This window comes from Camelus ferus, chromosome 13 (genome assembly GCF_009834535.1).
Source record: "Camelus ferus isolate YT-003-E chromosome 13, BCGSAC_Cfer_1.0, whole genome shotgun sequence".
In the NCBI taxonomy this organism is placed as follows: Eukaryota; Metazoa; Chordata; class Mammalia; order Artiodactyla; family Camelidae; genus Camelus; species Camelus ferus.
The window spans coordinates 30,328,170-30,345,941 of NC_045708.1; the positions used below are offsets into that span (position 1 = coordinate 30,328,170).

Here is a 17,772-nt window from a genome sequence, read left to right on the forward strand (position 1 = left end):
AAACCACATTAAATTTATAAAATTGCCATTAAAATGAATGTTTTAAAAAGTTTCCGGGAGTGTGCAAGCATCAGTAATACACTACACAGAGTATTATTGCCAAACGAGGAACCGGCATGTGGGGCGAAGCCTGAGAAAGACTGGAATCACCTCTTGAGTGTAAAGTGGGAGAAGAGACCTTTGATGGGTTTTCTTTAACTCGTCCTCCTCCCTGAAGGAGTTGAATTCTGACTCCAGAAAAGCCAAGATTTCCGGTACAGACAATTCTGGCCTCACTGATTTCTCCACTACTGTGTCCACGGTAGACGTTTTTTGGGTAGATATGGACATCATGTGACCCTGACCTCAAAAGGTTAAGTATGTTTTTAGATATTCTTGATTATCCTTATACAAACAGTCTCCAACATAGGAATCCTGGTTTAGGAACCTCCCCCTGGCTTGCAGTTTTGAGTCTGTCCAGCCTCCATTCTGGAGGTATCTGTTCACTTCAGGAGGGGCCAGGACTCAGTGGGTGCTGGGGCCAGTCAGGGTGCTTCTTGGAATACCATTCACATTATTTCAACCATACCTGGTTAAATAAACTAATACTTCGTTACTTTTCTTTGGCAGGGGAAAGGGATTCCAAATTCTGAGCAGGCCACTTACAAATGAGATTTTGAATATGACCTGTTTCTGAGTGAACATATCTATTCTAAATGTTTCATCCATAAATTTATCTAAACCCTTTGTAAGTAATATTGGGTTGTATAGCCTGCTGGAGAAATACACTACAAACATCAGGTATCATACATTTAGTCTAAAACAGTGGCTGTCAGCCATAAAGGGCACTATCTCTCTAGTCTTGCTTTGCTAAAACTCTCATAGTTAGTTAATGTGGAACTAGATTCCTGGGCAGGCAGGCAATCAGCAGACTTGGATTCTTATTACAGCTTTACGCTAACACGTATCTTGACTTTGCCTTGGCCAAGTCACTTTATGTCTTTGAATTTCCAGTTTCTCATTTATAAAACTAAAGGTTAAGTTTCCTCTAGCTTTAAAATTCTGTCAGTATCATACTTAAATGGAATACTCTGTTCTTTTTTACCAATCTAGATCAAGTATATATATCTTTCCACCCCGCGAGTAGTTCTGTTTGCTCTTTATTTATTTTACAGCCTGTAAAGATGCCTTTTTTGAGGTACAGTAACATCATTCCACACCATGTTCCTGTTGTAGACCTACCACACATTCTGTGAAAGAGTAGAGAAGTGCTCTCTGTTTTGGATCTAAAACCCCATTTTAAAGAATCAGTCATAGGAAAAGAGAAAATTAAACTCTAGTGCTGCAGGAAACAGTTCAACCCTTTTGTTCAGTGTTTTAAACTTTTGCTGGAATTCATGTGTGAATGCATCTCAGTCTATTCAGAAACCAGGAGTTACTTCTTTTTAAACTACAAGAAAATCTTCTTAGTTATTTGTCTAGCTGATAGAGAGACTGAAGACAGGTATTTTTGAAGCAGTTTTCAGTTTCTGCTAGTTCAGAGATTGCCCCACACAAATCACAACACATAGAACAAACCTATTAGATCACTGTTTCTGCCATCCAAAGCAGTAAAAAGATTTATTTGGTGTGTGTGGATGGATTAATTAAGGCGCAAGGAAGTGAGTTCCATGAGAAGGGTGAGCACGTTGGCTTTGTTCAGTGCTGTAGCAGTGTCTAAATATTGCCTCACACACAACAGGCACTCAGTACATAATAAGCACTCAGTAAATATTTTTCAGTGCATAAAGCTATGCAGTCTTTCCCAGTTTCTTCTAGACTCAACTATAAAAAACCCTCGGTAATTTGCTGAGCCAAAGCATTCCTCTGAAATGAACTCCAGAACTTACTGGGTTTGAAATACAGAAAGAGCTACAGTGACATTGATGCGATTTCCCACTTTGAGAATTATTGTGAGAACCGGAAAGGAGTCTGAGATCATCCATTCGGACCCCTTCATTTTACAAACAAAGAACCTGATGCTCAAAGAGATGAAGTTACTAGCTCAGTGCCACCCAGCTGGTTAACAGCAAACCAGTGATTAAAACCCGATCTCCTAACTCCCAGCCAGTGATATGGAATAAGTATGCCTTAGGACGTCTGCAGCCCATAGTTCCTTTCTCAGTAGGTGTGGAATTGAACTGAATTACATTCAATTGAGGCTCAACAGTGATGTTGCAAAGGAATGTTATAGTTTAGTAAGTTAAGGTACCACCTTTACTTGGGCTTCTTACCTTCACTCCTTTCCATTCCTTCCTGAGACTTGTGTAGGAGTGCATGAAGGAGTCAGTTTGGGACAGATATGGGCCATGATTCTGCCCGTTGCGTAAATTCATTCCCAGTCTTTCCTCTGTGGAGGCTAGTGGGAACCCAAACCCATAGCTGAGAATTTCAGATTATACCTGAAATAGGATTCGGACAAGAGATGAAAAGTTTTGGATTTAAAGTTGGTGGGAGGGGAAAAAAAAGATTGGGAGAGGGAAATAGCTAAGTGGCAGAGCGCGTGCTTAACATGCACAAGGTCCTGGGTTCAATCCCCAGCACTTGGCCATTAGAAGATAAATAAATAAATGAAAGTTGCAGTTATGTTAAACGATAGAGTACAAATAAGCTGGAACAGCTGTGCAAATGCAAGATTTTATGTTTATTCTTTTTAACTCAGTGATCTCTCCAACCCAGCACAGGTTTGGGTAGGGAGGCTACTGGGAAGAGTAATGACCTTCAGGTGATGGAAGCAATCCTGTAGAAAACACTAGCCCTTCACCTCCCTGCTGGCTGTAGCATTATGAGAATCCTATCCATCTCTAATTCCTCCTTAGAAACCACAAATTCTTCATTCATTCATTCGGTACATACTTGTTAATCTCAATCCCAGGAATAAGGTGGTGGTGAATGTGGCACCACAGTGCACATTGCTATAGTCAAGGCAAAATATATGCAGCGCCTAGTTTGTGCCAGGCATAGGTCTAGGTTCTTTTTACACATTAATCTTATAAACATCAGTAAGGATATCTGGGCACAGAGTCCTGGCTGGCTGTTGGGACCAGTACTCAGTAAATCTGGCCTCAGCACTTTCTGTTTCCTCTCTTCCACTCCACCCCTACATCAGCCTACACCCACTTCACCATGTCCCTTGCCCTGAAATTGCCTCTACCTGAGATGCTTCTCTGGTCCAGCTACCTCCCACGTGGGGAACTTTTATTCATCCTTCTTATCCAGCTCAAGTCCCTCTTCTCTATAAAGTCTTTCTTCAACTCCTTCCCCTGTCCCCAAGCAGTCTCTTCCATCTGCTGGCAAATAACATCGTGCAGACCTTTTAAGATAGCATTCATCATATTTTATTATGATTTATCTATTTGCAAAGTTTGTCTTCTCTCACTCCCTAAATGACTGGGGATTCCTCAAATGTATGCGACAGAACAGGTGCATAGTAGGCCTTCAGTTAATGTCTGTTGAATGACTGAGTAAAGTGCCTAAAAGGCTAATTAAGGCATGTGAGACTTTTGCTGTGATTAGCTGCTGTGTTTAAGAGATCATGATTGGATGCGTAATTGTTTTGGTGATGAGGACATTTATTTATTTGAGGACAGAGTCACTGGTGCAGATTAAGTGCTCTGACCACCCACTGTTCTTTACAGTTAACTGTCTCAAGAAATGAGCATTGTCCCTAACTCAGGGCCAGATACCAAGACAGAAGAAATGAGTCTGACCTGGAAATGAGCGTGCGTTTCAGTTTGTCTCTCAGGAGCAGGATGATTCAGCATTCTTCCCTTGCTCTCAGAGCTGAAACCTTGGTGGCAATATGGCAGTTTCTAGGTCAGGTTCTTTACATTAAGGTGTTGTGGGATACTTTCACTGGGGTCTTTGTAATGATCAGGTGAGTAAGATTTAAAAGGTTTGGGTGAAGGGAAATGCTAAGTAAATTTGAATGAGGAAATGGTATTATCATAGGCTTCCAAAAGACCACAGAGGCTTCAGGGAGAAAGGATGGACTTCTGTTACTGTGCAGGAAGACACTAGCAGGAAGGGGTGCCACGCTAACCTTGGTGCATAAAGGTTCATCTTTAACCTCAGTCCCTGCTAAAGGCCTGTGTCTGACACCCTGTAATCTGAATACACCACCATCCAGCACTAGTGGAAAGGTCAGAGGGTGGGTGGAAGCACTGACCATATAATGTTTCCAAACTGACGTGAATGCTGAGTGGAGACACCTTACCCCTGAGTCCACATTTATAACTGTAGGCTGACCTCAAGGACAGAGGATGGGTTGAAGTGTGGTTTGTGTTGATGTTTCTGACAGTTGTTTTGGGGGACATCTCATGAACTGTGTTGGGAAACGTTCTAGAACCAATAGATTGGGATCCTTAGTGGATCACAAAGCCCTCCTTGTAGATTTCTGAACCACCTGTTGCTACCGTCACACACCTCCACCTAGTTTGTTAGGCTTGCCTGGTGGAAGGAGTCCAACCATCATCCATGAGGTCCATGTCATCTCCATCCATCTATGCCTCCTTGTCATTCCCCTTACTACCAGAGAGTCCCCTGACATCCAGGTCCATCAGTACCAGCCTCACTTCACTCGTCCCCCTCCTCCCAGTGGGTGATTAGGTGAAGCCTCTCCCGGAAGTGGATAAGGTGGTAAGTGAGCCACCTTATCCACTTCCGGGAGAGGCTTCACCTAATTAGGGCTTTATATTATTTTAACATAAACCTATAGCAAAACCTGAAATTCTCAGTCTATTTCTACTTAACCCTTCACTACTGAAAAAGAACTCGACTATGAGGAAGTGATAAATTTAAGTTACTTTGTATTGAAGAACTAACAGGAATAATGATTCTTCATTCCTGTAACTCTGTTATTAATACTTGAATACCTTGTACGTGTCAGTGAATCTTCACAACAGTCTATTCACTCCTTTATTTCATTCCACAGTTATCATCTGGGTGCCCACCCAGGCACTGTGCTAGGTGCTGGAGACAGAATGAAGAGAAGAACACAGTCTTCACCCTCCTTATTATGATTTCATTCATTCATTCATTCACTCAACAAATACCTGTTGACTACCTACTACATGTAAGTTATTCTAGGCACCAGAACAAAACAGGCAGAAATCCCTGCCTCTAGATGGAGAGACAGAATACAAACCAGATAAGTAAAATAGATAGCATGTTGGTGAAAAGAACCAAGGAGGGAAAAAGTAGGAAATGGGGATAGCTCAGTTCTGGGCGTGGGGGAGGGGATTATGATTTTTAGACAACGTGGCTGGAGTGGTCCTCACCCAGAATATGATGTTCAGGTGAAGACCTGAAGGAGGTGAGGACGCAAGCCATTTCGATATCTGGGAGGAGAGTAGTTCAGGCAAGAGGGCACAGCAAGGAAGCCAGTGTGGCCAGAGCAGAGCGAGCCAAGGGGTAAGTGTCAGGAGATGAGGTCAGGGGATGAGAGGTGGAGGCGGGAGGGGAACCACAAGAGGGCTTTGTGGGTCATTTGACTCTGGAATGAGCTGAGAATCCCCTGAGGAGTTTTGAGCAGAGGGGTGATATGAGCTGCCCTGTGTTCACAGGGTCATGCCAGCCACGTGTTGAGGACAGACTGATGACTGCAAAGACAGAAGCAGGGAGGTCACTTAGGAGAGGTTACTGCTGCAGTTCAGGTGAGAGATGGGGATGATGATCATTGGACTAGAATGATTTCAGGGGAGGGGGTGCAAGGTGACTGGATTTTGGATATATTTTGAAGACAAGGTTTTTAGGATTTGCCTACTGGATCAGACGTTGGATGGTCAGGAAAGACTAGTCGAGAAGGACTCTAAAGTCTGTCCTGAGCAGCTCCAAGGGTAAAGTTTGCCATTTACTCATGTGGAAAGGATGTGAGAGAGTAGGTTTGGGCAGGTGGTGAGGACCAGGACTCAGTCTAAGATGCCATTAAACATCCAAATGGAAATGGCAGGTAGGCAGTTTGTCATATCAGTAGGGATTCAGGGGAAAGCCCTGGCCTGAAGATATCAAAAGTAGGAGCATCTCCACACACCTATCAAGCGAGTGACTACAGATAGAAAAGAGAAGAGGTCCAAGGACTGAGCTCTGGGCTACTCCACTGTTAAGCGGTTGGGCAGAGGGGGAGGAACCAGCAAAGAATCCCCAGTAAAAGAAATGAAGAAACCCAGGAGAGTGTGGTGTCCTGGAAGCCGAGGGGGGAAAGTATTTAAAGAAGGAAGATGTGGTCAGCCTGTGCCAGATGTTGCTGGTAGATCGAGTTAAGACAAAGACTGAGAATTGATCATTGGATTTAGCGACGTGGACTTAGCACTTGATGAGATTTGTCTACTGTGACTCTGGTAAGAGCAGTTTCAATGAAGTAGTGGAAAACAGCATATATGCACACTCTTAGAAGTTTTGTTATAAACGGAAGGTTAAAAAACATCGGTTGATAACTTGCCATGGACTGAACTGTGTTCTCCCAAAATCCTGATGTTGAAGCCTTAATGCCCAATATGATGATATTTGGAGGTGATTTACTTTAGATGAGGGCGTGGGAGTGGGACCCCCATGATAGGTTGTCTCCCTCTCTCTCCCCGAGTCTCCTGCTGGTTCCTCACCATGGGAGGCTGTAGTAGGAAGGCAGCTGTCTGCAAGCCGGGAACGGGGCCTTCACTGGAACTCAAAACTGCTGACACCCCAATATCATACCCCAGTCTGATGAGACTGTGAGAAATAAATGTCTGCTGTTTAAGCCACCCAGCCTGTGGTATTTTGTAATAGCAGCCTGAGCTAAGACATTGCTCAAAGGTGGATCCGAGAGGCTTTTCTTCTTCTTCTTCTTCTTTTCTTTTTTTGAAGTTCTTTGCTCTTTTCTTGATGATTTTATCATAAGTAAGATTTGTAATACTTAAACTCTAAATGTTATCCATTTCTTGCTCCTCTTGCAGCTTCACAAAGCATGAGGATGACCTCTCCATAGCTCTCCCCCCCCACCCCATTGTGGGGGAGGAGGTAATTAGGTTTATTTATTTATTTTTAGAGGGAGTACTGGGGACTGAACCCAGGACCCTGTGCATGCTAGGCATGCACTCTTCCACTGAGCTACACCCTTCCCCGAGGCTTTTCTTAAAGAAGGGAGAAATAACAGCACATTGTATGCTGATGTGAATGATGCAGTAGAGAGACAGAAATTGGTGAGGTAGGAGAGAGATGAATTGCTGGAGCAGTGCTTTAAGTGACTGAGATGGCTTGGCCTAAACTGGGAACAAGGACACTTCAGCCATCGTGATAGAAAAGGTAACCTTTGTGCCGGTGGGAGCTTAGAGAGAGGTTCTTTTCTGATTGCTTCAGTTTTTCTCATTGAAAGAGGAAGCGTGAGAATGAGAAGGAGGGAGGAAAAAGTGAAGGTTTGAGGCAAGAAGAGAAAGCGTGAAATCGTGTCTAGGGTTGAGGGTACGAGAGGTCTAGGGAAATGGAATGCTTACCAGGCAGCAATAAGCATGCTCTTGAGGCCGGTCAGCAGATTTGTGGATTTTTCTCAAGATGTGCTCTGTTGCACAGGAGGACACATGGAGCAGGCAGAGAGTTGAATCTGTCTAACCAGAGTCATGGTTTAGCCAAGCAAGAAACAGGTGCAAGGATTTGAGGGTATATGCTGTGCTGTTGACCATGGAATTTAAATAGGGCAAGAGGGGAAGTGAGGGTGTGAAGGGGGTGAGGGATAGTGAAAAGATGGGGGAATCTATGCATGGTAGTTCCTAGTGGTGTCCAAGTGTGGCTGGAGTTGGGGCACTAGAGAGTACTGGAAAGATAGGAGACAGTGGCTGGAGATTGGAGTTATGATGATTGTGTGAAGTCTAGAATGTAGCCGGGAGTGGTAATTGGGGAGGGGCGGTGGACAAGATCCTGGGAGGAAAGGAAGTCAAGAAACCAAGAGGCCTGGGCATTGGAGGAATTCTTCATAGGCATGCTGAAATCACCAACATCTATGACAGCGTGGGAGAGTCGGTGAGTCAGGAGGCAGAGCTTCAAGCATAGGGGAGTGACCTGCACAAGTGGAAAGATGTGTGGTGTAGTCTGATGGGAGCCAAACTGGGTGTTTTGTGGGGAGAGAAGGAGAATGGTCTATGAGGAGCAAGGAGCACATCTCTCCTACCTCTGGGTGCAGTAATCCCGGGGCGAGGAAGAAAAAACAGCCACAGCTTGGGAGGGCTGGTGGGGAAGCAGTGTCACTGGGCAGATAGAGATGGGGCTCAGTTGGACTCAGAAAAAGAAGGGGAAAGGAACACTCACTACAAAGGTCAAGGATAGGGCATTTGCTGCCCATCAAGTCCCATTGACTGAGTCCCCGAGGGCACAGGGGAGATGGGCGGGAATGGAAAGTGGAAGTCCAAAAGGCAATGTTGGAGCCGAGTTGGGGTGAGAGTCCAAGGAAATAACATGACCTTGGAGACTGGAGTCTTGAAATGAAAGGGGAAATGGCCTTGATGAGATTTGTCTTCGTGGTTGCAGGAAAGACTGTGTCGGTAAGGTGGGGGAGGGAGGAAGGTTTTCAAGTTCTGGGACCCTTCCATTTTACAGAAGGGGAAACTGAGACCCCAGGAAATTATATCTTGCCAAGCTGTTAAATGACAGCAAAGAATTAAATCAAGCTTCCGACCTGCTGGCCGGTACTTTATCCACTTTGCCTTAGTTGCCTTTCATCTCACATGGCCTCAACTTCTTGAAATGCCTTTTTCAAGTGCGTTAGCCCCGGGATGTCCCTGCACTCAGTGCTCATAGTTGCTCTGCCTGTACCACTGACTTGTCTCTGAGAGTGGATTTTATGGCTTTATTCGTTTTACACCTTTCTTCTGAGCCCAGAAGCACTACAAGTCAGCATCTTGTTTCTAAAATTTTCCTTGCTTCTCTCTTAGAGATCATCACCTAACTGTGCCCTCCTCCTTTGCCGTCACTGTTCTCTGATATACGTGCCTGCGAGAGCACTTCTCACGTTGCGCTGGAACCTCCCCAGCCCCTGCCCAAACCAGACTGATAACTCTTCTTAACACCAAGGTGCTCTGCACAGAGCATCAGTGACATTAGTTACACTTGTGTGTTTTCTTTCTTCTTAAATTCCAGGGACATTGTTTGTTTCACTCACACACCTCAACCCCTGTGCCCGGCTCTTAAGAGTGCCTGTTCCTTAGCTGTCAGAGGCCCCCTCGTGTCCCTTTTGCCTTTACCACTTGATGGCACTGCCCACCCCTTCCTCCTGTCTAACCGTCAGCACCCAAATCTCTGTCTGATGGCTTACTCTGATCACAGGAGCTCACTCTGCCCACAAGTTCATGGCCATCCAGAAGGGCCAGGAAATTGATACCACAGCCGTGGATCAGTTCTGAATCAGGCTGGGTTGGTATATAAAAATTACAAATCTCTAGCTCCCTTGCCCCTTGGGTTGAGTAACTGAGGTGTGTGCACTCAACCATTTCTTACTGTTGCTCGGCAGGATTCAGCCCCAGGGACTAAGGTGATCTCTCACTTAAGAACACACCCTTTATGTGCAGCATTGTCTTTTCTACTCCCCTCCCAGTGTTTCCTGCAGTTACCATCCTAATAATAAATCTCTTGCACTTCAGTCTTTGTCTCTGGGTGTCCTTCTATGGAAACCCAGACTAACACTGGGTTTGGCCCAAAGTAAAGTAGATACTAAATAAATCTTCACTGAATGAATGCATGAAACGTGCATTGAGGGACTGAATGAATTAAAATCGTTAATGTCATTATTTTTCTCTGTAAGGAGACTATAAGGTCCTGGTAGGCAGAGACCACCTGGTTCATCTCTGTATTCCTGCTCCTTTGTGTGTCTGACTCATCTCAACAACAGTTCAATAACAGCTGAATTGAATTAAATGACCTCCAATAGCAGTTTATGGAAAGATAAGGTGGCCACATAATGACTGTGGGTTTTAATGAGGTGGGAGTGAGATTTCTTTGGGCATTGTAACAAAGAACATTAAAAGGGACATTACAAGATATTGAATATAGTTCCCTTTGCTATACAGAAGGAACTTGTTTTTCTTTAATCTATTTTTATATATAGTGGCTAACATTTGCAAATCTCAAACTCCCACATTTTTAATGAAAAAGAATATGAAGATGAATATATGTATGTATATGCATGCCTGGGACATTCTGCTGTACACCAGAAACTGACACATTGTAAGTGACTGTACTTCAATTAAAAAAAGTGGTGTGGGGGAAGAGGAAAGGCAATAGAATCTACTCAAGAATAAAAATAACTACCAGGTAAGAGCTCAGTGGTAGAGCGCAGCGCTTAGCATGCACGAGATCCTGGGTTCAATCCCCAGTACCTCCATTAAAATAAATAATAAATAAACCTAATTATGCCCCCCCCAAAAAAGTGGAAAAAAAAAACTTCCTTATGAGAAAATATGGGGGCAGGTGGGGTTGGGAGGGTGGGGTAGAAAGAGACTGGGGAAAACCTGGAGAGTGACTGATGAGCCAGGTCATGTTTGGGATGGTCTTCCTCCTGGCATAACACGGTACCCCATGCAGCACTTACGGCTTATTATCCACTTACTTTATATATATTGTGGATTCCTTTCTGACAACTTAGAGAGCTTCACTACCAGCCACGGTTAACTGATCCAAGAAGAATGGTTCTAAAAGCTGCCGTAACTCAGGTCCTTGCTTGCTCTCATGCTATAGTGTCCTGCTGTTTTCTTATTTCTGCCACTTGCTTTGTACATGAAGAGTTTTTTTTTTTCCTAGCATACAAGAAGCCAGTTGAGTTTTGAAGCTTGCTTTTTAGTTGTGAAGCCAGGGATGTATACGTGTGTACACAAAGGAGTGCTGTGTGCTCACAGGTCTGGAGGGTGGGACCCACTGTGCATCAGTTCCGTGTAAATGAAAAGACTTTGACAGTCAGATCTGGTGTGGGGACCCATATACAAGACGACTTTAATTTAAATGTGATGATACATGCAAAGTACCTCCAAAACAACAGCTGATCAATAAAAACGTTAGCTAAACTCAGCTCTGGATGACTGCATCTTCTATTATTCATGCTTTATCCCTCTATTGGTATGAATGATTGAGAATGGTTTTCCATTTTTAGAGTGCTACATCCCCATAATGATTTGCTTATTTCTAAAGCTATTTCTCTGTATTATTAAGTGCATTTCTTTGTGGTTGTACATATAAATGTGAAAGCCTAGTTGTGTAGAATTAATTTAATCTACTATATAGGTTAGGGGGAAAAAGGCTCAATTCTTTGGAAAAGTTAATCATTTTTGGATCTTGCTTTTAATATATTAGAATATTTCCAAATATAAATAATACAGTCCAAAGGAAATCAGAACATAATTACCCATGAAAGTATATAATTCTTTTTTTTATTTTTTTATATATAATTCTTTTTAAAAGGAATATGGAGAAAATATTGCTGTAGTTTCAAAAAGTTGATTTAGACTAGGTTGACTATTGGTCTTTATACTAACAATTTTGGAGTCTGATCTTTTTCACTATCTCATTGACCTGTTTGGAGACAGAGTGATCATTTCAGTTTTTTTTTTAAGTGGTTTGAGTTCTAAACAGCAAATCTCAAGCCCAGCCTAGGAGTCTGGGAGACCCTAAATATTGCAGAAGCAACTCAGCTCCCTCCCCCTGCCCTGCTTCCCAGGTCAAGGCGATGTCCTAGAGCACTAGGGCACTTAATCACATGAGATCCCTTCTTATTGAGGGCAAGAGCCCCTCATTGTTCAGGGCTTTCCTTCATCCACTGGCAGCCAAGCAGAGCCCTGCCCTCCCAGAGGTCCTGTGTCAGCTCTTCATTCCCTTGGCTTAAGGCCTGTAGATTGCAGTGGGAACATTCAGGATCCTAGGAAAGGTGACACATTAAGCTCCATCCTTTCCAGAGAGGAGACATTAATGGGGAGAGGGAGAGAGATTAAAAAGTGGTTAAAGGTTTCAGAATTCACCGACAGGTTTGCCAAGCGCCAGCCAAAAACCCAAGCTCTTCTTGGCCATGGCTGTGTGGAACTGCGATTCCTGCTGATGGACGCCGCGGCGAGCAGCACGCTCTTGTCTACTACTTCCTGAAATGGTGATTTAGACTAGGTGTAGACAGCAAAGAGAATGGGAACGAACAGGGGGCAAGTGACGTTGCCCATAGCAAGGATGCTGGAGCTGGGTCAATGGACAAAGGAGTAACTGGTTGTCTTCCTAGCACAGTCAGAGACCAGACCCGTCTAACTGCTTGGGAGAGCATTTTCAGCTTCATATTAACCCACTCCATTCTTCGTTTATTAAAGGCTCCAGTTGGAATGAGCCAGGCCCAAAGATTTACCTTTGGAGAAGAGAAATGAAGTCCTGGTAAGACTTCCTAGGTGTATGTCAACCTGCTCATTGAGGCTGAGCTGTCTCTGTCCACCTGTGGTTGGTAGTTCCAGAAATGATTGACTTCTTTTCTTCCCATTTAGAAGTTTAACTGTTTGTCTGTGGTCTCATGTTGAGATTTAAAAGCCAGACGTTTCTGCTGCTTCTCATCTCTCTAGGTCACTTTTCTGTTGCAAAGCCATTTTTTGTCATCAGGTGGTAAAAATCTCCATAAAGTGTCCTACCTTGCTCAGTAGAATGTCTATGCAATACTAATGCCAGTGCCTTAACGTATGTATAGCGTTTTGTAGTCTTCAAAGCATTTTTGCTTGCATTTTCTCATTATGTAATGTTGTCCTGGGCTTTTGCTTTATCCCCTGAGTGTTCTGTATTTACTCACCATTTTCACCAACCTGAATCCTTTTCTTTCTTCTCCTACCGACTCTGAGGATATCACTCAGGGTTTGCTTTTTCTCCCCCTTTCATATTATTTTCCCCAGGGGTTGTAAGTGGCAAAGGAAAAAGCACATATAATTGATACTGTTTTCTGATGGCAAAGTGAAGATAACCTGAGTGCTCTTTTCAAATCATCCCTGAGAATTCTGTTCCAGTTCCCTGGGTTCACACCATCCGCAGAAGTACTAGAAACAATCTAACTTGATGACTGCACCTGCACTCTTTTTTAAAATTGGTGAGATACCTAGAAGGAGAGAAACTGTACAAGTTAGATCCATGCAGTAGTTTTGTGGTTTTGGGTGGTTTTTTTTGTTTGTTTGCTTGCTTTTGTTTTCCTTAGAGTTTTTGTATTAATATTATTCATCCTCGGATAGAGAAGTAGTAACTTCATTAGTACCTTTTGTTTTCTTGGAATTATTTGGTTGTGTACCTCTATCACTTATGAAATTGAAGGTGCTTTAGGTTAAAGCCTGTAAGATGGGTCTCAAACTGTGTTTAAAAGGTTTTCTTTAGAGCATTTTAGAGACTCCTTTAAGGGTCGCTAAGGCAGACCAAGCAATTCCTGAACTAACCTCTCATTGCCCTGTCTATCCCATTTCTATCTCCATCATTGCATCCCTGCATACTGAGATGCCTAGGTGACTACGTTGCGTAATACAAACCATAGGACATCAGGGTTGAAAGAGACCAAGCAAATTGCTGTGAGCTTATCTAACCTTTGCATTCCTTCTGTGCCATCCTCAGATGACCAGTGAGCCTCAGCCCATTCTATCTGAAGGCAGTGGAAAAGTATCGCTTTTGCTGAGCCCAAAGCTATCTCCCTGTAGCTTCTGTACAGTTCAACAAACATTGAGTGCCTATCACGCACCAGCTATTGTCCTAGGGGCTGGGGATGCAACAGTGAACAGTTAGAAAAAATAATGCTCTTATGGCTTGTTCTGTCTCTTGAGGTCATAGAAGATGAGCCAAATAACTCTTCTGCAGGGAGCCCTGCAGATACTTGAAGACTGCACTCCTGTTCCTCTGAATCTTCGCTACAAAATAATACTCCCAGTTCATCCAGTGTCATCTAAGTTTAAGTCCTTTCACTGTGTAGATATATAGCCCAATCGTTTTTGGATGCATTTTACTTCTGTTCAATGTTGAATTTATTTTAGTAGATTGATTTCTTAGGTTTTTTTTTTGTTATAAAAGTAAAATTTGGAGACATTTTGGAAAATACCAATGAGTATAAAATAGGAAATCACCTATAATTCCATTACCCCACTGATAAAGTGTTGGTATATTTCCTCTAGCCTTTTCTAATTTGTATTGATAATTTTGTATCCTGTTTTTCTCACTTAACTTGACATTTTTGCATTCATTCGATTCATAATATTCTAGCTAACTTTTAAAGACTGAGTAGTAAGATACTTTACTTAGTAAGACACTAAGTAAGGGTAGTAAAGATACCTTAAGGGACCTGCACGGCGCTCCTTGTCAGGAAGCCTCCAGCCTCCTGAGCCACTATACCTTGAGTAATACTAGTCTTATATATAAAAGGAAGGCGCTGGACTACATCATCTCCTGTGGACTGATAATCTCCTAACTTGGATTATTCTTGCTATACTGCCCTTTTTTCTCGCCCGTGCATTCTTTTGGGTCTCCTCAGTATCATGCTCTGCACATCTGGAGTGTAGGGTGGACAGTAGCGTCTCATCACAACGGGATATCCAGGTGCCATTCTGAAGGCTGTCTTCCTGCTAGGTTCAGTCTTGAGGAGTCTGTTGGAACCAGTTCTTCCTGCGGGAGTAGAGGACGGCCAGCACAGAGCTCACCTTTTCCTTTGATTGCAGGTTTGCAGCTGAACCAGAAGGCGCTCACCACCTTCCCAGACGTGGTGCTTGTCAGGGTGCCCACACCCTCTGTGCAATCGGATAGTGACATCACAGTCCTGAGACACCTGGAGAAGTTGGGCTGCCGCTTAGTCAACCGCCCACAGAGCATTTTAAACTGCATCAACAAATTCTGGACGTTCCAGGAGCTGGCTGGACATGGGGTCCCCATGCCAGATACCTTCTCCTACGGTGAGTGTCCTTAAAATAGGGTCGGGACTTGTCTTCCCAAATCACCTGCATCTTTATGTTTTCTCTCCCCGGAAGCCCCCTGGTATCTCTTGTTGGTTTTCAAGGTGAATCTGTTCTTCTTAAGCAATTCAACATCTTGAGTCTTTACCATGGTCATTCCCTCTGTCTGAAATGTCTTTGCTTCTTTCTCTCTGGAATTCATTCATTTAGTAAGTATCTGGAACACACTGTGTGCCAACTACCACACTCTGCACTGGGCTCTGGCAATAAGTAAGAGAGTCCTGCTCTCAAGGCATTCTCCGTTCATCAGAGGCAGAGGACAGCAAGTAAACAGGCAATTTCAGGGCAGTGTAGTAAGTGCCATGGTAAGAGTTAGTGCGAGATGGTCTGGGAATACATAGGGGAGTGCCTAATTTCAGCAGAAGATATTGAGGAAGGCTTCCCAAAAGAGATGGATAACTAAGCTGAAGTTATCCAGCCAAAGCAAGGGGGTCAGGGGAGCAGTCTAAGCAGAAAGCAGGATATAGAAAGACCTAGAGGCAAAAGAGAACATGACCCATCAGTGGTATTTGGAGGGGTCTGTAGAACATAAGGGAGATAGACTTGAAATATAAGGCTAGAAAGAGAAGTAGCCACGTACAGTATATGAAGGAGATCAGAGACTAACAGGAAGTTACTGGAGGGCTTTAAGCAAGGAAATGGCCTGAGCAGAGTTCAGAATATCAGTTTGGCTGCACTGTGGAGGAGGAATTAGACTGGGACAAAACAGAGACAGGATATGTAGTGTTAGGCTTTGTAAACAATGCAAGTGACTAATGACGGTCTAAACTAAGGAGATAAGTGAACAGATTCAGATAGAACTGTTAGGACATGATGCCTAATTGGATATGAGGGGTGTGGAGAGGACTCAAGAGTGGCTCTGGTTTCTGGTTTGGGCAACCAGATGTGAAAGCCAACACTCACTAAGACTAGAAACATGGAAGAGAAGGAGCAGACGGCGGGCAGGAGAGTGTCGGGAGAGATTATTTCAGTTTGGGGCACATTCTGTTTGAAGTCACTAGTATATGCAAGTAAAAATATTCAGTAGGTAGCAGATAAGTGGATCTGGAGCCACTGAGTGAAGGGTAGCTAGGGAAGTGGATTTGGAGACCTCCATTATGTTAAATGAAGTCACAAGAATGGAAGAGATTACTCAGGGAGAATATATAGAATGAAGAGGGGGTGAACTGTACACCTAAAGTGGTTTAAAAGGTCGATTTTACATTATGTGTATTTTACCACAAGAAAATAATAAAATTTAATAAAAGAGGGTTCAAGAGGGAATCCTTTAGGGAGTGGGTAAAGGAAGAAGAACCAATGCAAGAGACTAAGTAAGAGCAACTGGAGCGGTGAGAAGAGAAAGAAGAGAGATGACAGAAGCCAATGGGAAGAGCATTCCAAGAAGGATGGCATACTTAAAAGTGGTGTTTGAGTCTGAAAGGACACGTAACGTAAGCACGGAGACACATGTTTTGGATTCACCAACAGGGAGTTCAATGAATACAGCTTCAGCTTAGTGATGGGAGAAAAGCCCACTTGTTAAGGATGAGGAAGTGAATGGGAAGTGAGGAAATGGAAACCCTTTGAGTACTTGATCGTAGGGATGCAAGGCTGTAGTTCAAGGATGATGCAGGGTCAAGGAACAGGGGTTATATTTGTTTAAGAAGGGAGAGAACTGAGCATGTTTAAAATGCTGATGGCATTAGGAACTCGGGGGTGGAAGATACAGCAGAGAGGGGATACTTAATGGTGCAAGATTCCTGAGAAGGGGAGAGGGAGAGGGTCCAAAGCACAGGTGCAGGGATGGTCTTAGATGAGAAGGACCCCTCTTGCACTGTATTACAAGGGAAGGACAAAAGGATGGCTAGTAGAGAGGAGATAAGTTTATCAGTGGGTGTCAGGAAGCTGGCACTTCTCTTCTTATAAAATGTCCTCTTTATGAAGATGCCCCTGATTAACTACTCTGCCCCTGCATGCTGCTTTATTATTTTTTTTAATCATTAGCACTTCTGTGACAGGTCTTAGTAGCATTCCAGAGTATTTTGCTTTGCAAAAATTTATGACTCCCTGTGGTAGGCAGAATAACAGTCCCCTCAAGATGCAAAGGTATAGGAAATCGAGGAAGCTTATAAAACAACTTAGAAAGATTTTAATATACATTATTATTCACATTTTTAAATGAAGAGTTAAAGGAGTGTAGTGGAGCCAATTCAGGCTTTCGAGTCACACCTTAACTTTGAGGGAGACAAATCCCAGGCTTGGTTTCTGTGGGTTGGTTTTCTACTGCTGTACAACAATCTACTGCAAATTTAGCAGGTTAAACTCACACCCATTTTTCATCTCACCATTTCTGTAGGTCCAAAGTCCCACAGCATAGCTGGGTTCTTGGCACAGGTATTGCCAGGTTGAAATCAAGGGGCAGCTGGGCTGTGACCTCATCTTTGGTCTGGGGTCTTCCAGGCTTACTGGTTGGCATCCAGTCCTTGCAGTTGTAGAACTGAGGCCCCTACTTCCCTGCTGGCTGTTAACTGAGGGCCATTCTCAGCGCCTAGAGGCTGCCCACTGCCTCCGCCACATGGCCTCTCCACTGTGGCAGTTTGCTCCTGCAAGGTCAGGAGGTAAGGTTCTCTGATACTTCATTTTCTTGTAGGGTTCACCTGCTTAGGTCAGGCCCAGCAAGAATCCTCTCCTTTTGATTAACTCAAAGTCCACTGATTATGAACCTAATCACTGGAATGCTATCCCAGTATAGTCACTGGTCCCTTCCGCACTCGGGAGAGGAGGTTATACGGGGCATGTAAACCAGCGGGTAGAAATTTTGGGGGCCTTC

The 17,772-nt window shown here is 43.7% G+C and overlaps 1 protein-coding gene across 4 annotated transcripts in view; it reads left to right on the forward strand.

Annotated features, from left to right (window-relative positions):
* The window catches only part of RIMKLA (ribosomal modification protein rimK like family member A), a 30,384-nt gene that overhangs the window by 646 nt on the left and 11,966 nt on the right, over positions 1-17,772 (forward strand). Inside the window, exons 2-4 of one of the 4 annotated variants that reach the window (XM_032493983.1) lie at positions 4,952-5,092; positions 5,583-5,672; positions 14,673-14,903. In XM_032493983.1, the coding sequence (XP_032349874.1) occupies positions 5,615-5,672; positions 14,673-14,903 (289 nt within the window). In that variant the 5' untranslated portion in view covers positions 4,952-5,092; positions 5,583-5,614. Of the gene's footprint in view, positions 1-4,951; positions 5,093-5,327; positions 5,673-12,317; positions 12,379-12,881; positions 13,073-14,672; positions 14,904-17,772 lie in introns of those variants that run through there. The other 3 variants (XM_032493984.1, XM_032493982.1, XM_006174523.2) reach the window with 3 other exon arrangements.